Source organism: Oryx dammah, unplaced genomic scaffold (assembly GCF_014754425.2).
Source record: "Oryx dammah isolate SB20612 unplaced genomic scaffold, SCBI_Odam_1.1 HiC_scaffold_5, whole genome shotgun sequence".
Lineage (NCBI taxonomy): Eukaryota > Metazoa > Chordata > Mammalia > Artiodactyla > Bovidae > Oryx > Oryx dammah.
Genome location: NW_024070189.1, coordinates 37,952,396 through 37,977,990, shown reverse-complemented (window position 1 = coordinate 37,977,990; position 25,595 = coordinate 37,952,396). Strand labels below are relative to the sequence as shown.

Below are 25,595 nucleotides of genomic sequence, written 5' to 3'. Positions count from 1 at the left end.
AGGTTGGAAACCACCACCCGTTTCTTGTCTTCTTTCCTTTTCCGCCTTTTCTTGCCTTCCTTTCTCATCTCTGCTCAGTCCTGTCTCTAATTCTTATAGCAGGACACTCGAGTTTCCCATAAAAGAGGTTCTTTTCTGATCATTTCCATTGTTTAGCTGCCAGCAAGTGATGACATCTTTGACTTGCCTTCTTGGCTGAAAATTTTTCTCTACTTTCAGAAGGAAAACTAAAAATAAAAAAGCCGGTATATAAACACTAAGGGAGAAGGATGACAGGAAAGAGCTTGCAGAGAACAGGTGTGTATCCACTGGTTACTTCCTTCTACCTGTTGAGACTCCACCTGTTGGAATGCAGACGTCATTCACAGGTAGCTTCCTTTTCCACCCCAGGCAGCCCAGAACAGGTGTGCCAACTCTGGGTCCTAAAACCTACCTGGTTAAGTTCTAAAGGCAAGGATTTACAGCCAAGAGCCACAGATGCTCTAAAAATGGTATATATTTTCTGGTTTGGGAGACATTTCTCATGAGTCTTCAAAGAGCTGTTCCTGAAGTTGGTCTCCTGAGATGATTCAGTCAATTTCAGAGTTTAATTCTTAAAGAAAAAAAAAAAAAACTATCTACCTCTCCGTCTACTATTTGGCTGTGCCAGGTCTTAGTTGAGGCACTTGAGATCTTCATATAACACTTGGGACTTTCAAATGTGGCATGCAAGATCTTCAGTTGCAGAAGGTGGGATTTACTTCCCTGACCAGGGATTGAACCTGGGTCCTTTGCATTGGGAGCATGGCATCTTAGCCTCTGGCCCACAGTGGAAATCCCTAGAGTTTAAGTCCTGAGCTTTCTATCCTCCTCTTAATAATGTAACATCCTAGGTTTAATAATATGGTATTTATAAAGAAAGAAAGTGTGAAGTCACTCAGTCGTGTCCAACTCTTTGCGACACCATGGACTGTAGCCTACCAGGCTCCTCAGTCCATGGGATTTTCCAGGCAAGAATACTGGAGTGGGTTGCCATTTCCTTCTCCAGGGGATCTTCCCGACCCAGGGATCGAACTCAGATCTCCCGCATTGTAGGCAGATGCTTTACCACCTGAGCTACCAGGGAAGGCCTAATATGGTGTTTACATGAGTTAAATTAAGGTTTCTAAATCTCAGCACTAGTGAAATTTTGGGCAGGATCATACTCTTTGTTGTGGGAAGTTTTCCTGTACATTGTAAAATGTTTAGCATCATCCTTGGTTTTACCCACCAGATTCCAGTAGGACCTTCCTTCCCAATATGGCAACCAAAAATGTCTCCAAAACAGTTCAGAAGTTCCTTGCATGGGAAAATAGCCCTGGTTGAGTATCATTGAATTAAGTGAATTAAAAAAAATGAAAGTGAGAAGAGAGACCAGCTTTTTGAGGATGCTAACAAGTTTACACAATCCATTTGCCATAAAGAAAACAGAGGAATACTTGCCCTTACCGTTCGTATATCTGGATGTTGGAGCAGTTTATCTGTCTATCAAATCGGTATCTCCTGAAGTCCTCCAGGCCATCTTTGACCATGATGATGAACAGCACAATGGCCAATGGTAACATGGTGATTTCCCTGTGGAAGACTTCCAAGGTGGGCATCCAGTTCAGAATCACCAGGAACAGGAAATAGAGGTTAGCCCATCTGGAGAGGGCAAGAAAGGTGTGAGTGAAAACTGTGGAGAAGAAAAATATGGTTGACACACTATTTCTTCCCTACTACTAGCTGTTACGAACTAATATGACATTCTCTTTCAATGTCACCTCGAACATCATGGTAAGGGCTTTGAAGTCAAATCCATCTAAAATGAAGACAGTACTACGTACTTTATAGGTTTCCTATACATATTACGTGGGAAGATATTTACTATGTATGCAATAGAGGGTTCCAGAGTATAGTAGTTGCTCGATAAATGGTAGGTGCTAATAATTACAAAATTTAGGATAATGCCTGGATGCATACTTTGCTTTATAATTAAAATGTAGTTTTGCCTATATTATCTCAAAACAATGACTTGCAAGTTTTAAGCTTTCCAAGGTACATCTTGCTCCCTCTAGCCACAGTGCCTCCACACATAAAGGTCTGTCTGAAAGAACATTCTTCTGGCTCCCTTTTCTGACTTCTCTCTGCCTCTTTCCATTTGGTTAATGCATTTTTTTCTTTCAGATTAGACTTCCACTGTCCCTTCCTCCTGGAAGTCTTCCTTGACTTTCCTAACTAGGCCTGATTTCTCTTGTATTCATTCTAATAGCAACACATACCTCTCATTGGAAGTGCCTATCTGAATTACAGCTTATACCAATTTATATAACTTCTGGGCTTCCCAGGTGGCACTAGTGGTAAAGAACCTGACTGCCAATACAGGAGACATAAGAGACACAGGTTCAATCCCTGGGTTGGGAAGATCCACCAGGGTAGGAAATGGCAACCCGCTCCAGTACTCTTGCCTGGAGAATCCCATGGACAGAGGAGCCTGGTGGGCTACAGTCCACAGGGTCACAAAGAGACATGACTGAAGTGACTTAGCATGCATATAATTCCTAAAATTAACATCTGGTTTCCTTCATTAGTCAACATAGTCAGGACAATGTGTCTTTGTGTGTGTGTGTGTGTCTCCCTCATATATCTCTAATACACAACACAAGAGACCTAACACCGAGTCAGTTCAGTTCAGTTCAGTCACTCAGTCGTGTCTGACTCTGCGACCCCATGAATCGCAGCACGCCAGGCCTCCCTGTCCATCACCATTTCCCAGAGTTCACTCAGACTCATGTCCATTGAGTCGGTGATGCCATCCAGCCATCTCACCCTCCGTCGTCCCCTTCTCCTCCTGCCCCCGATCCCTCCCAGCATCAGAGTCTAACACCGAGTAGAAACTGATAAACATTGCATGAGCAAGTGAACGAACGACAAAGCTTCCCAAGGCACATGCGTCTGGATATTAAAGGAAAGGCAGCCCAGAAAGCAACACTTCTGAATTCACCCAAGTGGCCAATGCATGGTTAAAGCACACAGCGCTCAGCCAGGCGGTCCTGTACCTGTGAAACTGCTCTAGGAGATTCTGGGGCAGGAAGGTGAAGAGGGTGTACTTGGTTGTGCAGATTCTGTTGCTGGAGTATCGCCTGGAGAACTTCGCCCAGTCCTGGTGGAACGCGTGATTGTTGGGGAACACGACCCTCTGCTGCGCCGGGTTGTAGTTCCGCGTCTCCTTCTCTGCCAGCAGCAGCGGCGTGGCTTCTGACGGAGACTGGGGGCAGCCATCTCTGACTCGCCGCTGCCACCGGTGCCAAGACGAGTCCACTGAGAGGGCCATGTCTGGTAGCAAGCTCCGGTCTGAAAAAGGACACAGGAAGTTACCATGGTCAGGAGAAGCATGTATTGTGTGAGCTTAAGACATGGCTATGGTTAAGAGAAACAGGTGGGATATTGGCCCATCCATGTGTCCATTCAAAACCATCCAAGGTAGGCTGTGGAGCATAAGGTGAGAAAAATAGGTTTAGTCCCTATAATCCTTATATGATAGAGTGAGAGACATTCAGCAAACAATCACATAAATAGTGATTTCCCTGGTCGTCCAGTGGTTAAGAATCCACCTGTCAATGCAGGGGACACAAGTTCGATCCCTTGTCCAGGAGATTCCACATGCCAGGGAACAACTAAGCCTATGCCCCACGACTACTCAGCCTGCACTCCGCAACAAGGAAAGCCACTGCAGTGATAAGCCTGCACACCGCAACTGGAGAAAAACCCCTGCTTGCTACAACTAGAGAAAGCCTGTGAGCAGTAACAAAGACCCATCACAGCCAAATAAAAAAATAATTTAAAAAATCACATACATAAAAGTACTATGAAAGCACTTAAGCTGGTGGGTGGTATGGGGAGTAAGTATACTCACTGGGGCAAAAGCATAGCCAGGAGGGCTATGGCTCCAGGGATCAGAATTCTAGCTCTGATTCATCCCTGACTCCAAACTGTCCCTTCACCTCTCTGGTGGTGTTCAGTTATATCAGAATATGAGGAGATCTAGTCTTGCCTGGAAAATCCCATGGGCGGAGGGGCCTGGTGGGCTGCAGTCCATGGGGTGGCAAAGAGTTGGACACGACTGAGCGACTTCACTTTCACTTTTCACTTTCATGGAATGGAGAAAGAAATGGCAACCCATTCCAGTGTTCTTGCCTGGAGAATCCCAGGGACGGGGGAGTCTGGTGGGCTGCCATCTATGGGGTCTCACAGAGTCGGACACGACTGAAGCGACTTAGCAGCAGCAGCAGCAGCAGCAACAGCAGCAATCTTACTTAACTTTTTTCACAAGCTTTTTGTGAGGAACAAATTGGACAGTATATGAAGTAAGTGGAGATGTGTCTTAAGGGGAAAGATATTTATTCTTTAGGTTTTCTCTCTCTCTAAACTTTTTGATACTGATGATAGTTAAGAGAATCTCATCTGTGGTCAGAACCTCACAAGAGTAATTGGTGAAACAAAGGAGAAAGTTATTAGGAAATTTGGGCCTGAGGTGAGTGGACTTCACTTAATGTGCTTCTGTGAACATGTGGGGTTTTTCTGATTTGGTTGTCAGGGGCGGGGGTTTCTTTCTCTCCTTTCCATTTGGTGGTTTCTAAAACTGAGTGCTTAGTCTGAGATGGAGGAAGCAGGCTGCTTTTTCTAGGGTATTCCAGGTTCTGAGCTCTGCTAACAACTTATTGACTAGCAACATATTAATACATTTTTTTTACCTGAACATTATTGACCAGAGACATTTCAATATTCACTCACATAACAAATCACTAGCCATAGGCGTTAATTTCTGCAAAAATCCCCCAGTCAATAACATGTTAATAGAACCTATAATCAAGCTTCCAAGGTTCCTTTTGGCCATATTTTGCTTAGAGATCCAGAAGAATCAATTCAAATACATAATTTATAAGGCTAGAAGTTGTACAGAGTTTTCTTCTCACCTAGTAGGCTTGCAGGATGATTTTCTTTTGAATAAATGGATGAGTGAATGTCAGGTATTATTAATCTCACAGTGACCAACTCCATCTGTCATTGAAAATGAGATTCACTAAAGGAGAAAAAGTTCCATTTCTCGTTTAAATGGTAATATTTTATCTTCCTGTTGCTCCTATGATCTGACCCTTATCCTAATTCTCCTCATGACTTTAATCAATCCAAATGATTTCCAATTCATAGACCCCAAGGCTGCAAGAAGCTCTTCGGAGATTTAAGTGAGCCCTTGTATCAAGCATGAAAAAGTAAACGCAATTACTGATGCCCATCATGATGTGACCAAAAGCAATATTTTGACAGCTGATAAGATTGAAATAATAATATATATCTTTTTCCTCATTATTAAAATAAATGTCCCTTTCGTGGATTCTTTTTTATAAAATATTATTATTGTAAAAGAAAAGGAAATGAAAAGATCATTCATGAATAGAATAGAAAATGCAAATGAGAAATCTTGCCTTGGCTAATGCCATACATATGAGACTTCTTTCAGTTTTGTGTGATCAGATCTTCATAACAGAAGATTGGATTGATGTGGGAGATGCAGGTATTTTAGGTAAGGTAATTTAGAAAGTCCATTTATCATATCATGTTCCTTTTTTTCTTTATTAACAATGTTAACTAAGCTTCCATAAAAATAAAGCAGATATAAAATGGATATCAAATTAGTAGATGAAAACTTGATGAGGAGCTGAATATCTACATAGCTTCAAAGTCTCTTTCCTTGAGATTATTAACTACAATTGTTTTAAAAAAGAGAGGCACTTTGTAGTAGAGAAACGTGGCAGACACCAGCTTCTCCAAGATATCAAAGCAAACATCACCTATTTGGGGATAACTTGATATCTTAAGCCCCTTGACACAATATACTGAGAAGGACATCGCTTCTGTGGAAGTCACAGGGAAACAATGAAAAATCTCAAACTGAGGGCGAGTCTACAAAATAACCGGCTTAGGTTTTTCAAATGTCAAAGGTCAAAGAAAAGCAGAGGAACAGTTTCTGATTAAAGAAGGTTAAAATGTCATGTGAGATCCTGGATTGGCTCCTGGACAGGGGGAGATCAAAGAGGTATAAAAGACATCACTGGACAATGGAGAAAATTTAAACATGAAGTGTGGATTAGAAACAGGATTTTAATAATGTTAACTCTCCTGATGATGATAAACATATGGCGCTTATATAAGAAATTGTTCTTGTTCGTAGGAAATCCATCCTAAAGTAGTTATGGGTAAAGGGGCAAGACATTTCAATGATTCAGAAAACAATATGCTTAACTGCTATATTTAAAATGGATAACCAACAAGGACCTACTGTGCAGCACAGGAAACTCTTCTCAATGTTATGTGGCAGCCTGGATGGGAGTGGGGTTTGGGAGAGAATGGATACATGCATATGTATAGCTGAGTCCCTTTGCTGTTCACTTGAAACTATCACAACATTGTTAATCAGCTATACCCTAATACAAAATAAAAAGTTTAAAGCTGGGGAGGAAAAAAAAACCATCCTTTGGGGAAGAGTCCTCAGACTGTCTTCTCTGACTACCAACTGCAATGACACCAGAGGTCAGCTTCTAAGCTCTCCAGGCTGCTGGCACAGGCGAGAGTCACAGGGAGGAAATGCAAACAGGCGCGGAGGTGCTGGATGGCTGGAGGGATGAGGGTCCTGTCTCCACCAGCACAGGTCGAGCAGGGGAAGTGGGTAGGAGGTTAACTGTTAATCAGCTATACTCTGATACAAAATAAAGTTTTGTGTTTTTTTTTTTTTTAAAGAAAAAAATAGGTTTGTATGTGTGTGTATACATATATGTGTTTATGTATATAGACACTATTATTTTGGTAGAAGGTTGTAAGAGGGTGTTCCAGGTAGAATTGGTTCTAGAAACAAAATTCACAGGACTCTCCCATAGAGGCCATGAAGTAGGAGACAAGTAGAAAAAGGCGAGGGTGCAGAGATGCTAAGGGCCAGGTGGCCTATTAAGGCTATTTATGATGCTGAGAGGAAGAAGCCCTGGAGACTGTCCCTCAGGGACCCAGGGACTAGAGCTGTGGGCCCCAGGCTGTGCTCTGCTGGAAGCGCCAAGGAATGGTCTGGAGGGGGCAAGATGGACAAACTCCTTGACCCACTGCTTCCCCCTTGCTCCTGATAAGTTACTTCCTTCCAAAAGTAGAATAGGAAACAAAGGGGGATTGTGTAATCCTTTTATCTGAGGTGTGGTTTTAACTGCTTTCAGAAAGGGAGGGGCATATCTGAAGCAACTCTCCAAGGTTCTTCCAATTGTAAAGTCTCTCTCTCATTCTAATTTTTCAACATGGCACTTCCCACTAACAATAAACTTGGGGATTATTTTATTTTGCTAATTAACACTCAGGTCAACTCTGCTTGTAGCAGTAATCCTCTCGGGTATTAATATCACTTTTCCACTGGGCAGGATTTCCTCTAGATGGGGGTGTGTGGAGGGACCATTCTTCTATGGTGGATCATGGGTCTAAAATACTGGGTTAATTACAGTTTGTTAACAGATTTTGTTCTTATTCCCAAATTTACTCCTTCCTGCCTGGCTCACATTTTCAATTAACTCTAGTTCTTTTCTTTTACATTTTAATGAACTCAACTAAACCCCATCTTTAGAAAATTCCATTTTTATTATAGGGGTCAATTAAACAGAAGCCTGGTGAGCTACAGTCCACGGGGTTGCAAAGAGCCAGACACGACTGAGCGATTAACACTTTTACTTTTCAAACAGTTATTCATTGAAACAAGCAAACAAAAAAACCACTTATTGAACTTTTTGTTTTGTACCAGGTGAGTAAAACTTAGACATCTATCCCTTTCCTCTGGGAGCTTGCATTCTAGTGAGGCTGAGAGATTTTATTTTACTATTATTTTTTATGCCAGCAAATTTGGAAAACTCAGCAGTGGCCACAGGACTGGAAAAGGTCGGTTTTCATTCCAAGCACAAAGAAAGGCAATGCCAAAGAATGCTCAAACTACTGCACAATTGCACTCATCTCACATGCTAGTAGAGTAATGCTCAAAATTCTCCAAGCCAGGCTTCAGCAATACGTGAACCGTGAACTCCCTGATGTTCAAGCTTGTTTTAGAAAAGGCAGAGAAACCAGAGATCAAATTGCCAACATCCGCTGGATCATGGAAAAAGCAAGAGAGTTCCAGAAAAACATCTATTTCTGCTTTATTGACTATGCCAAAGCCTTTGACTGTGTGGATCACAATAAACTGTGGAAAATTCTGAAAGAGATGGGAATACCAGACCACGTAACCTGCCTCTTGAGAAACCTATATGCAGGCCAGGAAGCAACAGTTAGAACTGGACATGGAACAACAGACTGGTTCCAAATAGGAAAAGCAGTACGTCAAGGCTGTATATTGTCACCCTGCTTATTTAACTTCTATGCAGAGTACATCATGAGAAACGCTGGACTGGAAGAAACACAAGCTGGAATCAAGATTGCCGGGAGAAATATCAATAACCTCAGATATGCAGATGACACCACCCTTATGGCAGAAAATGAAGAGGGGCTAAAAAGCCTCTTGATGAAAGTGAAAGAGGAGAGTGAAAAAGTTGGCTTAAAGCTCAACATTCAGAATACGAAGGTCATGGCATCCGGTCCCATCACTTCATGGGAAATAGATGGGGAAACAGTGGAAACAGTGTCAGACTTTATTTTTTTGGGCTCCAAAATCACGGCAGATGGTGACTGCAGCCATGAAATTAGAAGACGCTTACTCCTTGGAAGAAAAGTTATGACCAACCTAGACAGTACGTTCAAAAGCAGAGACGTTACTTTGCCGACTAATGTCCGTCTAGTCAAGGCTATGGTTTTTCCAGTGGTCATGTATGGATGTGAGAGTTGGACTGTGAAGAAGGCTGAGCACCAAAGAATTGATGCTTTTGAAATGTGGTGTTGGAGAAGACTTTTGAGGGTCCCTTGGACTGCAAGGAGATCCAACCAGTCCATTCTGAAGGAGATCAACCCTGGGATTTCTTTGGAAGGAATGATGCTAAAGCTGAAGCTCCAGTACGTTGGCCACCTCATGCAAAGAGTTAACTCACTGGAAAAGACTCTGATGCTGGGAGGGACTGAGGGCAGGAGAAGAAGGGGACGACCGAGGATGAGATGGCTGGATGGCATCACGGACTCGATGGACGTGGGTCTGAGTGAACTCCGGGAGATGGTAATGGACAGGGAGGCCTGGTGTGCTGCAATTCATGGGGTCGCAAAGAGTCGGATACGACTGAGCGACTGAACTGAACTGAACTGATTATTTTTTTAATTTATTTATTTTTAATAACCCATTAATTAGTTTTTAGTTCATGATTTCTGCTTTTTGCATTCTATTTAAGAAATTGTTCCTATCTCTAATATCATGAACATATTCTTAATTGACTTAGGGGAATTCCTAAACTTTAGCCGAGAGATTTTAAGCACACACTGATAGAAAGAGGTACATATTCACTAATCAGGATAAGGGCCACAAAAGAGAAGAGGGTACTGTGTGACTGCAAGATAGAAGGATATGACCTTGTCCCTGAGCAGGTAGAGTTCATTGAGCTGAGATTAGGGATTACAGGTAATTGGATGAAATAGTGAGCATGTGTTATATGTGTGTAAATACATGTGTATGTGTCTGGAAGTAAGTGAGCAACTTAGCAAGAAGTCACACATGAAAACTTCCTGCATCTAGAGAAAACATGTTAAATTTAAAAATGGAAAGAAGACCCAAGTGGGACTATAAACAGGAAAACTGGTTACTAAAGAATTATTTTCCCTTCACGTACAGTTCTCTACAAAGCATATCAGTTGGTCAGGACCAGGGGAGGGGGGATCCTATAAAACAAAATTTAATCTACACTTAGATTCTTGATAAATAGTACACTATTCTGACATTAGAATTAATTAGAATGTAAGAAAGTTTGGTGGGTTTTTAAAGCACTACACCCTGAGGACAAATAATATAAACTCACAAAAACAATTTCCTGTTAGACACTGAGTTAAACAATAACCACCATAGAAGAAATAGTCTAGGGTTAATGTGTCTTTAAATCGTTTAATTACATCAGTTTTCCCCAAATTGCAAACATTCTTGAGTCACCTTTCCGATTCTTGCTGTACTGTAATATTATTTGTTTTATTAAATGCAGTATATTTTAAGTCAACTCACTTTTAAAAAGCTTAATCACCTTTGGCTTTGTGCTAAAACATTAATATTAGAAATTAGGGCTTGACACACATTATTTTTTTAATAGATACTAATAAGACCTACTTTTATCAAAATGAAAACTGTTGGCCTGTTACTACTACATTTGCTCCAGACCATCTATACCTCTGTCTGGTGTCTGGGAATCAGGTTCAGAAATAATCACCAATCACTCAGTATCAGTCATTTTCATTATCTGAAGCTTACCAACTACTGCAGGAAAGGCTGCTAATATGTTTGTAAGGTGTTTGTTTGTTCCCTATAGAAGTTTTGGGGAACAAAACTCAAAACAACAAAGGCAACAACAAAAGGTTTTTCGTCAGCCCTGAATTAAAGAAAAAAATCAACCTACCACATTCCTATCTATTCCCCAAACATTTTACCAGATCAAGGAAAGATTTTCAATAAACACTCTTATGAATTTCTTATTCATTTTGCCTTTTCTATTTATTTTGATTGGATTTGCTTGAGGAAATGGCCTTCACCCTATGTAGTTGTCTACCTACGTTACTCATACCCATTTTACAGACGAAGAAACAAAAATAAAGGAAATAGAATACTGTCTCCATAGAAACTGTCATTTCTTTCTACTTCTTTTCAGGAAAACCTGCAATTACTAGAATCCAAGATGTAATCCCTTCACCTTCTCTCATACATACTTTAGTATTTTGAACCCAGGATATGTCATATTTTAAGTTTTTTTTATGATGTAGACCATTTTTAAAGTCTTTATTGAATTTGTCACAACACGATTACTTCTGTTTTATGTTTTGGTTTTTGGCCACAAGGCATGTGGGATTTTAGTTTCCCAACCCGGGATTGAACCTGCACCCCCTGTATTAGAAGGTGAAGTCTTAACCACTGGACCACCAGGGACTTCTTTATGTCACATTATTGATATGGTTATATATAGTTATGTTTCTTTTTTCTTTTTACCCTCACAATATAATTCCATTGATAGCATTTTTGATTCAAGAAAATACATTTAGTTGCAGGCCAGAAAACAGAAATCATGGTTTGAAAGCCATTCACTAAGGTTTCTAGCTCTGGGAACTGCCCAGGAAAGTTCAGTAAAGCTTCCTATGAAAGGAATGGTCAAAGGGGAGAATGGTCAAAAGGGAGACCTTATCCTGCAGCAGAGTTCAGCTAGGCTAGAAGCCTCGAGGACAGCTCAACTTCAGAGCCTTCACTGGCCGTGCACTCAGCTACAGGAGTTTACATACAGCTGGTGTGTGCTCACAGTTCCTGCAGGCACCGGACGTGCTCTGTCCTCCCCAAAGGGAAGGGCAAGAGCTGTGATTGTGCCTCATTCACAGACTACAAAACGTGTCCTATAATTAGGATGCCAGATGCTGCCTTCCTCCAGAGAGGAAGCAATACTGAATAAGAACTGAGTCTGAAGGACCTTGCATAGAGTGAGGTGGGGATGGCTGCCTTTAGAGGTTGGTGAAAGTGGGGACTAGCGTGAAAGGAGTTGGGGAGTGAGAAAGAAACAGCAATGACCTGAAATATTAAAATTAAGCAAGGGATGCAGTTCTGTAGAACAGGGTTCCCCAGTCCCCAGGATCTAACGCCTGATGACCTGTGATGGAAGTTGATGCAATAATAATGGAAATAAAGTGCACAAAAAATGTAATGCCCTTGATTCATCTCAAAACCATCCCCATCTCCCTGGTCCACAGAAAAACTGCCTTCCATGAAACCAGTCCCTGGTGCTGAAAAGGTTGCGGACCACTCTGTTGAAGATAATGAAAATACTTGACAAATGAAATCCATATAGATGAACCTGTGTGGGAAAGGAATAACCAGAGATAGATTTTTATAAGACTTAGGTATCATAATATGCCCCGCTCAGAATTCATCATAAGTCTAGTTGATGCTTTTGTCCGTGATTGATTTTCTGTTAGCTTCTAAGTCCAAGAAAGCCTTACTCCAACAGACTTTCAAGGATAACTATTTTTTTAAACAGATGAGATTATTTTTGTAGTCTGCCATGTTAAATGTTATTATCCCCCAAGTTCATTAGTGTTTATGGTATCACCAGTTATATAGCAAGTTGATTTCGCATTCAGTGCATATGGAGCTCAAACCTCATTCATGGGCACTGGACGGGGGTAATCCCATTGCCTACTTGCCATCTCCGTTGATTTGCTGGGTATCACAACTTTAACATATCTAGAAGTCTTGGATTCTCCCCAGAATCCATTTTGGTTCCAACAGTCCTTAGTTTCATGAATAGCATCTTCAATTACCCAAAGGATCATTGCTATTCTGTCATGTCTAACTCTTTGCTACGCTATGGACTGCAGCACACCAGGCCTCTCTATCCTTCACCATCTCCTGGAGCTTGCTCAAACTCATGTCCTTTGAGTTGGTGATGCCATCCAACCATCTCATCCTCTGTCATCCCCTTCTCCTGTCTTCAATCTTTCCCAGCATCAGGGTCTTTTCCAATGAGTCAGCTCTTTGCATCAGGTGGCCAAAGTACGGGGGTTTCAGCTTCAGCATCAGTCCTTCCAATGAATATTCAGGACTGATTTCCTTTAAGATTGACTGGCTGGATCTCCTTGCAGTCCAAGGGCCTCGCAAGAGTCTTCTACAACACCACAGTTCAAAAGCATAAATTCTTTGGCGCTCAGCCTTCTTTATGGTCCAACTCTCACATCTGTACATGACTACTGGAAAAATCATAGCTTTGACTAGTGGAACCTTTGTCAGGAAAGTAATGTCTTTGCTTTATAATATGCTGTCTAGGTTGGCCATAGCTTTTATTCCAAGGAGCAAGCATCTTTTAATTTCATGGTTGCAGTCACCATATGCAGTGATTTTGGATCCCAAGACAATAGTCTATCACTATATCTGTTGTTTCCCCATCTATTTTCCATGAAGTGGTGGGACTGGATGCCATGATCTTAGTTTTTTTGACTGTTGAGTTTTAAGCCAGCTTTTTCACTCTCTTCTTTCACTTTCATCAAGAGGCTCTTTAGTTCTTCTTCGCTTTCTGCCATGAGGGTGATGTCATCTGCATATCTGAGGTATTGATATTTCCCCCAGCAATCTTGATTCCAGCTTGTACTTCATCCAGCCCAGCATTTCATATGATGTACTCTGCTTGTAAGTTAAATAAGCAGGTTGACAATATACAGCCTTGATGTAATCCTTTCCCAATTTGAAACCAGTCTGTTGTACCATGTCCAGTTCTAACTGTTGCTTCTTGACCTGCATACAGATTTCTCAGGAGGCAGGTCAGGTGGTCTGGTATTCTCATTTCTTTAAGAATTTTTCAGTTTGTTGTGATCCACACAGTTGAAGGCTTTGGCGTAGTCAATGAAGCAGAAGTCGATGTTTTTCTAGAGTTCTCTTGCTTTTTGTATGATCCAATGGATGTTGGCAATTTGATCTCTGGTTCCTCTGCCTTTTCTAAATCCACCTTGAATATTTGAAAGTTCTTGCTTCATGTACTATTGCAGCCTGGCTTGGAGAATTTTGAGCATTACTTTGCTAGCATGTGAAATGAGTGCAATTGTGCAGTAGTTTGGACATTACTTGGCACTTCCCTTCTTTGGGATTGGAATGAAAACTGACCTTTTCCAGTCCTGTGGCCACTGCTGAGTTTCCCAAATTTGCTGGCATATTGAATGCAGCATTTTAACAACATCATCTTTTAAGATTTGAAATAGTTCAGCTGGAATTTCATCATCTCCACCAGCTTTGTTTGTAGTGATGCTGCCTAAGGTCCACTTGAGTTCGCATTCCAGGATGTCTGGCTCTAGGTAAGTGATCACGCTATTGTGGTTATCTGGGTCATGAAGATCTTTTTTGTAGAGTTCTTATGTGTATTCTTGCCACCTCTTCTTAATATTTTCTGCTTCTGTTAGGTCCATACCATTTCTGTCCTTTCCATCTTTGCATGAAATGTCCCCTTGGTATCTCTAATTTTCTTGAAGAGATCTCTAGTCTTTTCCATTCTATTGTTTTCCTCTATTTCTTTGTATTGATCACTGGGGAAGGCTTTCTTATCTCTCTTTGCTTTTCTTTGGAACTCTGCATTCATATGGGTATATCTCTCCTTTTCTCCTTTGCCTTTAGCTTCTCTTCTTTCCTCAGCCATTTGTATGGCCTCTGCAGACAATTTTGCCTTTTTTTCCTTAGGGATAGTTTTGATCAAATGTTACAAACCTCCATCCATAGTTCTTCAGGCATTCTATCAGTTCTAATGCTTAGAATCCATTTGCCATTTCCACTGTATAATTGCATGAGATTTAGGTCTTACCTGAATGGCCTAGTGATTTTCCCACTAGGACCTAGTCAAAGGATCTAGTCATTACCTCTGATTCTTGCTTCATTTGCTACAGCCAATCTCTTTTTGGTATATCTATTTTTGTCTTCTAAATATTCTTCAAATCCATCTGCTTCTCAACATTTCTACTGTTTTCTAATAAAAGGCATTAGCATCTCTTGTCTTGGATGAATTGCAACCAACTTTTAACTGGCTCCTACAGCCTTGCTTGTTCCCTTTCCAATCTAGCCTTCACACAGCAGCCAGAGCTATTTTTCTAAAGTGCAAATTAAATCATGTCAGTTCTCTTCTTATGCTCTTTATGGTTGCCTTTGCACAAAACCTAGACTTCTCATTGTGGCCTACATTTCTTCATATGATGCAGCTCCTGCCTACCTCTTTCCTTGCTGCTTAGTATTCTCAAATACCCAAGCTCTCCTTCTTGCTCTCTCTTATTTCTAGGTGCACAGATCTAGGTAATTAGCAGTTCCTTAAAAGCTCTTTTTTTCACTTTTATATATTAGTCAGGCTAACCTATGTGAGGGGCTTCCCTTGTGGCTCAGTGGTAAAGAATCTCCCTGCAAATGTAGGAGACATGGGTTCAATCCCTGTGTCATGGAGATCCCCTGGAGAAGGAAATGCAACCCACTCCAGTTTCTTGCCTGGAAAATCCCATGGACAGAGGAGCCTGGTGAGCTTCAGTCCATGGGGTCGAAAAGAGTCAGACATGACTTAGTGACTAAACAACAGCAACAAAAGCTATGCTAGCTTGTGAAACAAATAAGGCTCCAAATCTCAGTGGTTTAGCACAGGCTACAAAGAGCCTAGAGGTCCATATAACTTGCTCCCATCCAGACACTCATGGATCCAGACTCCCTGTCCACATCACGATCTCAACATGTGCCTTTAAGTGTAGCCGTAACAAGAAACCACAAGTGAATAACATTAGTTTGCTCAGAGTCAAATGGCCAGAATCAGTCACACAGCCTCACCCTGACTGCAAAGGAAGCTGGGCTACTTGGGAAGCACAAAGAATCTTTGGTGGGTATTAGCCATTCTCTGCCAGGTCCCAGATTAAAAGACATTTAGTCAGAGAGTTAAACAACAGATGAATCCAGTGAGGGCTATTGGAGTAATGTGGAAGATGACAACATGACGTGGTCAGACCTGTCATTACTGCTGTTAGCTGAAGAAAGAGTTTACATACACCATGACACCTTTTACTTGGGTGTCATACTTCAAATTTGAGGCCAAGAGATAGCCCCTAAACTCTTGTCTTTATACTTTCCCCTGAGCTAGGCCACTGACGCAAAGGTCAGAGTATTCAATGCCCTCCTGGCATAGTCTGTAGATGGAACACATTCTATGCTGCATACGAGTCTCTAAAGTTTAGCAGTTACTTTAAGATTTTTTTGATGTGGATAAATTTTAAAGTCTTTATTGAATTTGTTACAATATTGCTTCTGTTTTGTGTTTTGGTTTTTCTGGCCATGAGGCATGGGGGATCTGAGCTCCCTGACCAGGGATCAAACGAAAATGCCCCACATTGGAAAGCAAAGTCTTAACTACTGGACCACCAGGGAAATCGTGGCAGTTACTGTTAAGATAGATATATTATAAATTTGTCTAAAGTCATTACTGATTTTACAATAGGATTTTGCTACTATGCATTTTCTCAATCCATGATTACTAAGTGTTTGTCGCTCAGTTGTGCCTGACTTTGTGTGACCCCAGGAACTGTAACCCGCCAGGCTCCTCTGTCCATGGAATTTTCTAGGCAAGAATACAGGAGTAGGTTGCCTTTCCCTTCTCCAGGGGATCTTCTTGGCCCAGGGATTGAACCCAGCTCTCCCGCATTGCAGGCAGATTCTTTACTGTCTGTACTACCAGGGAAGTCACACAAAGACTAAAATTACAGCAAATTTCAGGTAGAGGTTTTAAAGTTCTCTGATGACAAAAGGAATCTTTGGGCTCTGAAAGGTTGGAAATACTGGTGGTGGTAGTGGGAGCCCAAGAGTGCAGACAGGGGACTGGGCTCAGTGCTGAGTGACTGATCTCTAATGAGAGTTCCTGACCAAATAAACCAATTATAGAGATGAGCTGTACACACAGGACAGGGGAACGCATAGGCTATCAATAGGGAACTCAATAAGTGCAGACAGCAAGCCGTGGTTCTATCACGGATAGAAGAAAAGCTGTTTGAATAGAAAGGACAAGGCAAGCCTCCTGGAGAAGCAGAAGTGGCCAGTTAGTGAAGATGAGGGCTTGGGTGTCCAGGAGCAGGCATGAGTTCAGAATTTGAGAGAATAGGCAAGTAAGAAGCCCCATCTCTCATCGCCTCTTGGACCTAATGAATCAGAAGCTCCGGGGCTGGGGTGGGAAACCTGCTCTCTTAAACAGTTCCCAGAACATTCTAGGACAGGGGTTGGCCAGCAGTAGATCTGGAGAAGCCCTGCCCTATGCACTCTCATGTATGAGAGCTTCTCTGGTGGTTTAAATGGTAAAGAATCTGCTTGCAATGCAAGAGACCCAGGTTCAATCCCTAGGTTGGGAAGATTCCTTGGAGAAGGGAATGGCAACCCACTCAAGTATTCTTGCCTGGAGTATTCTATGGACAGAGGAGCCTGGAAGCCTTCAGTCCATGAAATCGCAAAGAGTCATATATGACTGAGCAACTAATACTTAACTTATGTACTCCCATACCTACTCTCCATTGAAAATAACTTTTTCCATTTTCTCCTCTCTATTCCAAGCCTGATATCTCATGTCCTTAATGAAAGACAAAACGTTTTAGAAAATAAAAAGACAATGTGGGCAATCTTGTCTTTGCAAGAACCAGGTAAAATGAGATGCATAATTTCATTTTTTATATCCCCCCAGGCAGGAATGTGATTTCACTTAAAAGTTGTTTTATAGATTCTTTTGGTTTGTTTTACTGACAAAATAATTAACTTGGATCTAATTAAAAGTGAATAAATTGCTCACAGAAGCTGAATAAATCAGTGCTGAGCTGAAGGGTGAAGAAAGTTGTTCCAAGTCTGCAGGTCTAAAAGCAATTAAAAGACAATAGTACACACTGATGGGCTCAGTTCACTTCACTCAAGACACATGCATGCTTATGTGAGTTGCATGCTGACTAGCAAGCACAGGAAAGCCTGAGGTGGGGGCAGATAGGGAGCAGGACCTGGGAACTTTGGGAGGAGCCTTCTACAAGGTCAAAAGGACTAGTCATCTGGCATATGCAAAGAGTGTAGGACCAGATTTGTTAAGTGGGGTGAGAAAAATGAATATTTTAACAGGTGGTTCCAGAGTTTCCTTAGGGAGGGAACATCTCCTGATTAGCACCTGGGATTAATGGCAAGGGGACAAGAATTAAGTGGAAAAGAGAAAAGGAAGGGGGGAGACTCAGTTGGCAAAAGCATGAGAAATGAGATTAAGATGGCAGCAGGTTGGTTCTTGGTTGTCAAAAAAAGGCAGAGGGGCTATTTTTAAAAATTGAGGTATAATGGACATATAAAAATAACATTATATATTTCAGATGTATAGCATAATGAGTCTATAATTGTATACTTTGCAAGATGATCAGCACAAGAAGTCTAGTTAATATCTGTTACCATATATAGTAACAAAATGGTTTTTTTTTCCCCCCTTGTGATGAGAACTTTTAAGATCTAGTAGTCTCAGCAACTTTTAAATATGCAATACAGTATTATTAACTATAGTCACCATGCTGTATGTTACATTCCCATGACCTAATTTAAGTTTGTACCTTTTGACCCTCTTCAGAGGGCGACAGAGGATGAGATGGTTGGATGGCGTCACCGACTCCATGGACTTGAGTTTGAGCAAACTCTGGGACATAATGAAAGACAGGGAAGCCTGGCGTGCTACAGTCCATGGGGTCACAGAGTCAGACATGACTTAGTGACTAAACAACAACACATTTCACCCCCTCACACCCACCTCTAGCAACTGCTAATCTGTCTACATTCCACATGTAAGTGAGATCATACAGCATCTGTCTCTGTCTGGCTTATTTCACTTAGCATAACCCTTGTTGTTACAAATGATAAGATTTCCTTATTTCCTTATGGCTGAATAATATTTCATTGTATAAATGGTACTTTAAACAATATTCACTTACAAACATGTATGATATTATAATATGATACACTATCCATCCAAGTTACTTTAAAATTGTTAGTAAAACTTTGCAACACAGAGTGGCCTTGACTGATTGGTATCATTTGATTGGGGGTGGGGTCTAGAAGTCAAGGAGGAGTCATCCCCATATTTGGCTCGATGACAAGGGGAGAAGCTAAAAGAGCCATAAGAAAGAAGAGAGTGAGAAACTTAGCAAATGCTGGAAAGGAGAACCAGAGGTGACTGGGAGAAACATCAGTCCCACAGGAATTCACAGAAGTCGGGGAGGGGGGAAGTGATGGTGCAGGGTTTTCCAGAGGATATGGGATGGGGTTCAACTTGACTTCATGTAGATTTCAAAGGGCAGAGTAAGATGTCCAATTGACATGTGGCTTACAGATCCTGCTAACCAGCTGTGTGACCATGGGCAGGTCAGTTACTCTGAATCTTAATTCTTTTCTCTATAAAATGGAGGAATTGGACCAGTAATGGCATGGCCCATGTATATCCCCCCACTTTCCCTTTATCTTTAAGTCACTGTGCCTTTTCTGAAGTCAAGGGTATGAGTGACCCTGATGAGGGATCTGGACAGATGGCAGATTATTTCCTCCCCAGATGCCAGCCTATCCATAAAAGGAAGTGATCTCACAGCACGTCATTGTTAAGTGGCTGATCTTTTCTCCTTTCAGAAATGGAGCTTTCTTATCTGTTTTGGCTGAGTTACTCTCTTGTACATGTGTTGGACTGAACATTCTCTTATTTCCAAAGATATTCTCTTATATAACTAATGCTTTCCTTTTATTATTTCTCCTCTGTTACTAGATTAATATATTAATGGACAAGGTTCTCAAAAGGCCTCCATATGTTCCAAACTTCTATTCTCAAAGTAGGGAGAACTTCAGGATAGATCCATCCATCTATTGGACATCACCATTTGGACATCTCTTGAGAATATCAAGCTCAGCTTGCCTCCAAATAAACTCATTATCTTTACTCCTACATCTGCTCTTACCTCCTATTTCCTATCTCCATGGAATGGCAATTCTACAGTTTCATTTCTCAAGTTTTTGATTCTTCTCTCATTCAATGTACCTAATTACCAAGTTCTGTTGGTTGTAACTTCTATACATCTGTCATTTCTGTCCTGTCTTTTCTGTGCTGATTACCACCATACCAGTCTAGGCCACTCTCATCTCTTGTCTTGATTCCTTATCATAGTTTGTCCTTATGCTTCCAATTTTTCTTCCCTCCAATCTGTTTTTCCACAGTGAGGTCAGAAAGATGTCATCAAACTGTCAATTCATTTATGTCATAACCTTGCTCAAAACCCATTCTGGCTTCAATTCCCCTCAGACAGGGTAAGGGAAAAAACTGTAACATAACTTACAACTCCTTACCTCCATCAACTAGAGATGGCCTCTCTTTGTAGCCTCATCTTTTGCTAATCTCTCATTTGTTCATGCTCTATTCTAGCCAAAGGAAATTACTTTATTTCCTCTTGTGTCTGCCTTTCTCTGTCACACCAGTGCTGTTACTATCAGCTCCCATCCCCCCAAAGCCTAGCTAATTTCCATTCATTTTTTCGGACTTAGATGTCACCTCCCCCAGAAAGCCATCCTTTGTCTTGTTGTATATTTGAGATACAACATTTCAAAAATAATTTCATTTGATGAGCTACTCATTCACCTCATAGTACTCTGACCTTATCCCATCTTAGCTCCTACTTCTGTATATTAAACTTTTGTATTTGTAGGCATTGAGTATCTCTATAGAGTCATCCATCACCACTTTACCCACCAGTGTGTCCTGGAAGCAATCAGCACTTTATACCTCCTTTCCCAGTGCAGTGATAAGCACCAAGACATGCTTGATTTTTCTAATAAAAAATTTATATATCAATATTATTAATATTTAAAAACAATTCAGAGAACTTCAACTCTATTACAAGTGTACCTTGGAGATATTGTAGGTTCAGTTCCGGACCACCACAATAAAGTGAATGTTGTTGCAAAATAAAGTGAGTCACAAGAATCTTTTGGTTTCCCAAGGCATTTAAAGTTATGTTTATAGTACACTGTAGTCTATTAAGTGTGCCATTGCAGTATGTCTATGGCTGCTGACTGATCATGGTGGTGCTTGCTAAAGATTGGGGTGGTTGTGGCAATTTAAGAAAACAACAATGAGGTAGGTTTGCTACAAATGATTTTTCTGTAGCATGAAATGCTGCTTAGTAGCATTTTATCCACAGTAGAATGCCTTTCAAAGTTGGAGTCAATCCTATCAAACCCTGCCACTGCTTTATCAGCTAAGCTTATGTAATGTTCTAAATCCTTTGTTGTCATTTTAATAATCAAGTTCAAAGTCTTATATGGGTGTGGTTTGTGGCATCTCAAAACAAATACCATGGTAACATCAAAGATCACTGATCACAGATCACCATAAGAAATATCACAATGATGAAAAAGTTTGAAATCCTGGTAGGATTGCCAAAATGTGACACCGAGACATGAAGTGAGTAAATGCTATTTGAAAAGTGGCATCTATAGACTTGCTCAAAGCAAGGTTGCCACAAACTTTCAACTTATAAAAAACGCAGTATTCGAGAGGTGCAGTAAGATGAGGCATGACTGTATTCCCTTTTACCTTCAAACAGTCCTTTGAGGTAGGCTAGGTCTGTACCACAGTGGTTCTCCCCAGCTGTAAGTGTTAAGCTCCTCAACACACCCATTCAGGTAAATCTGTGGTTAAGGAACTTTAGAACTCATAGAAGTTCCCTTTCCTTATGAGCAAATTTGAGAGTGTAATACAAAATATTTTGAACAAAGCAATCAATGTACTGTACTACATAGTGTCAATATCAATGACATTTACCTTTTAAAATAACCATAGGTACAGTACACTTTCATTCAGAATCTGCTCCCTACAGCCTTTTAATGCTCGCCTCCCCTAAGATGAGAAACTTGAAATTAATTTTGTTTGTCACTAACATCTGTTATGAAGCATGAAAACAAAATTGTTCTGATTTATGACTCAGAGCTTTTGATTTCTGGCTCCTCAGATCTCAGAGACTCTAAATGACTGGATTTTTGAGATGTGCAAATTACTGGGGGAAGTGTTGCTGAAACTTCCTTCTCATGATAGATTGTTACATGTCCTTAACCTTGCTCAAGAGGAATTCTGATCAAAGTACTTTTAACTAAAGGCTCTCACACCTCTCAGCAAAAGCTTTCCCTACAAACCCAGGGTGCAGTTCTAAGATCATAAGTCATATGCTTTCAATATTCCTTATCCTTCCAAATTATGTCACACCGATCTTTACTTCCAGTATACCATCTTCATTCCTAACTCTTTAGTTACTTGTTCTCTTAGAAATGACATGATAATTGCATATACTGAAATTGAAATTGCCTGGGTTAACCAGAAGATATGCAGCAGTAAATCTGCTTCTACTGAATTTTTGTATTTGGTAAAATCATGGCTTGGAGAGTATGACTATGGATAATTCTGAACTTTTCCATATTTTGCAGATCAATCTGATGGCCCTTTTTCTCTGGAATAATAAATTAAATGAGGATGGGTTAGGTGACTTGCTCAAGGTCACGGAAATTATCAGTGGTAAAGTTCACATCAGTTTCCTAATGTATAGATGGAGAACTTGGCTTTTGGTTTTTCTAAGTCAGTGTGAGCCATTTATATTTATTCCTGTAATTTTAGACACCTGTGGTTGCCCTGGTTTATTTGTTTAAAAATACACATCTGATTTTGGAATATTCTAGATTTATAGAAGAGTTGCAAAGGTAGTACAGAGATTTCCTTAATCTGAGATTCTCCTACCCTTAAAACTAGAAAATATTTGTCATAATGAGAAATTAGTGTCCAATACAATTAACTAAACTATAAATTTTATTTTTGTTTTACCTTGGCATTTTAAAACTTCTCAAATCACAAAGCATCTCAAATTAGAAAAAAAGTACAAACTCTAACCCCAGGACCAGAATAACTTGATCATTGGCAGCAAGAGACTCAATCAGATACACACTGGTTTGTGGATTGTTTTCATATTCCTTTATTCCCATCTGAAGTGATACTAAGTGACTTTCTCATGTGACTCTTCACTCAGGAAGAGCCTTGAGCTGGTGTGGGTGGGCAGGGGGCTAGCTCCTCAGGGCAGTAACTTTGGACCCATGCCAATCACGATCACTAGGTTCTTGCCTCATTTTGGACTCTGAAGGGTTCTTTGGTCGTTTTATGGCCAACTGAACTGCAGGCAAGCAAATTTCTAGAAAGAGACTTCACAATGGCACATGACAACATCACATACTCTTCTTCCTTTTTCATAATATACACAGTTTATCTTTAGGATAGGGACACACAGATCTACATAGGGCTTTCTGGAGATAACAGACACAGTTGTTAATGCTCGTTTCCCATGGTAAAGAAAAGTTTACTTATATCAGATGACTGGATGGAGGTCTACAAGACAATAAAGCAGAGGGCCTGCTCTAGCAGCCCAGTGGCTAAGACTCTGCACTTCTGCTGCAGGGACACAGGTTCAATTCCTGGTCAAGCAACTAAGATCCCACATGATGTGTGATGAGGCCAAAAGAAAAAACTAACAGATTGTAAAGCAGACTATGACTGTGGTTTTCTATGGTAAGACCACAATCCCAGAGATGGAAGAGGAGAGAAAAGAGACAAAAGAGAAATGGGAAGAAAGGAGGAAAACAGGCTTCACAGACATTTAAATATTGTCTGGCTTAAATGACAAAGGCCCATGGAGACAGGGGAGCAGCATGTGTGCTTAGCCACGTCCAGCTCTTTGCGACCCTGTGGATTGTAGCCAGCTTCTCTATCCATGGATTCCCTGGTGGCTCAGATGGTAAAGAGTCTGCCTGCAATTCAGGAGACCTGGGTTCAGTCCCTGGCTTGGGAAAATCCCCTGGAGAAGGAAATGGCAACCCACTCCACTATTCTTGCCTAGAAAATCCCATGGATGGATGAACCTGGCAGGCTATAGTCACTGGGGTCACAAAGAGTCGGACACCACTGAGCGACTTCACTTTCTCTATCCGTGGGATTTTTCCAGGCAAGAATACTGGAGTGGGTTGTCATTTCCTCTTCCAGGGGATCCTTCCCACCTAGGGATCAAACCTGTGTCTCCTGCACTGCAGACAGATTCTTTACTGCTGAGCCATTTGGGAGGCAGGGGAGCTGCAGCACAGTGATAAATCAATCAGTCACAGTCAGCCTGAAGGAGAATGGCAGAGTGATGCTCCCTGGCTGGACTGCTTGATGGAGCTTGGGGGCTGCACACACCTCCACGAAATTTACCCCTTCTGAAGACTTGGTCCCTGAGGCCCAATTCTCCCCTCTTTATTAAACTTCAATCCTTGGTGAGAGATCCTGGATGTTCAGAGAAAACCACTGGGCCTTGCTTTTTATGCTCTGTCTGATTGAATTCTGATTGCATTCTGTGGAGGGAGACCCACTGACATATCCTGGTGCCCAAGGGGGTTGGCAACCATTTCAACATTACTTAGGGTGTTGCAGGGGCTTTGTTATCTGATTAATAAAGCAAAATCAGCATTCTCTCTGGGGCCCTTTGTTTGGCATATTATTCTGATAGAGAAAATTGAGATAAAAGCAAATTAACACATGTAGGTAGCTACACTAAGCTGCCTTCCCACCTCCTAATCACTTCATTCCGTCCTTTCATGAACAAGCCAAGGAGATAACACCCCATCTGGTGAGTGGATAATCGATTTCTAATTTTCTAAATCTTTTTAGAGTTGTACATGTGGGGATTTGGTGACTTCTTTCATCTCCAATATAATGGTTTCTCTCACAAGTGCTTCCATAACTATCCAGGCTATACCTATTGCATTTAGGCAACTTTCCCTTCCTTTGGACCATGAGAAAGACAAAATGGCTTTGTTATTCAGCAGTGTTGAGGATAGCATCACATAGAGCCAGCTTTGATGGTGGCAGGATGTATGCATGGGTTTGCAGTCTGAAACACCACAGGGTATATAGTGAGAAGAGAAGGAAGAGGCAAGTTGAAGTAAATGTCTCTCTCCCTTCTGCTATGTCCCTGTGGCACTGAGACTTGTCCTACATATTGCCAGAAGAGCTGTCTGGTCAGGGGAAAACCCATCCTATGATTTGATTTATCTGCATGATGCCAACAAACCAAGCTTCTCACGGACTAAAGACCCTTTAGAGACTGAGACTCAGGCAGTGTGTGTTGGCACCAGGATAGCAAGCAGACAAATGATACACACTAGAGAGCTGGGCAACAGACTCGTGTACATATGGGGACTTAATATGTGACAGATGTCGCCTTACAAATCAGGGTGGACAGACAGACTGCTCAATCCATAGTGTTGAGATCACTGTTAGCTCAGATAGAAACAACAAATTTCTACTTCATGCTGCACATAAAAAATTTATCCCAGCTGCAGTCAAGACTTCCTTCCTGGAGAGAGAAATTTAAAACAAAATAGGAGAAAGTCCCTATGACCTTGAGGTTGAGGGGGAACTCTTTTAAGGCACAGACATCAATAATTAAAGTTTGATAAATTTGACTAAATTAAAATCTCCATGCCCCCAAAGATGGGAAAATACAAGTCACAGATTTGGAAGAGATGTTCGTAACATTATTACAGGTACAAATTCAAAAAGGGGAAGATAAACAACCCTGAAGAAAAATGAGAAGTGATAGGAACAGGTTGTTCACAGAAGACAAAATCCAAATAGCTCCAAACCATATAATTATTTCCAGCTTCCCTACTCATCAGGGAAATGCAAATTTAAACAAAAACAAAGTGATACCTTGCTACAACATCAGATGGCAAAAAACAAGAAGTCGAATTACCTTGGGATTTGGGAACAATGAAATTCAATGGGGAGTTTCTTACACAGGTTGCTGTG

General features: G+C 41.1%; 1 protein-coding gene across 1 annotated transcript in view; it reads right to left on the bottom strand.

Moving 5' to 3' along the window:
• The window catches only part of ATP10B (ATPase phospholipid transporting 10B (putative)), a 325,005-nt gene that overhangs the window by 135,329 nt on the left and 164,081 nt on the right, over positions 1-25,595 (bottom strand). Inside the window, exons 2-3 of the mRNA XM_040239470.1 lie at positions 3,057-3,351; positions 1,468-1,662 (exon numbers count right to left, since the gene is read on the bottom strand). Coding sequence (XP_040095404.1) covers positions 1,468-1,662; positions 3,057-3,331 — 470 coding nt within the window. The 5' untranslated portion in view covers positions 3,332-3,351. The remainder of the gene's footprint in view (positions 1-1,467; positions 1,663-3,056; positions 3,352-25,595) is intronic.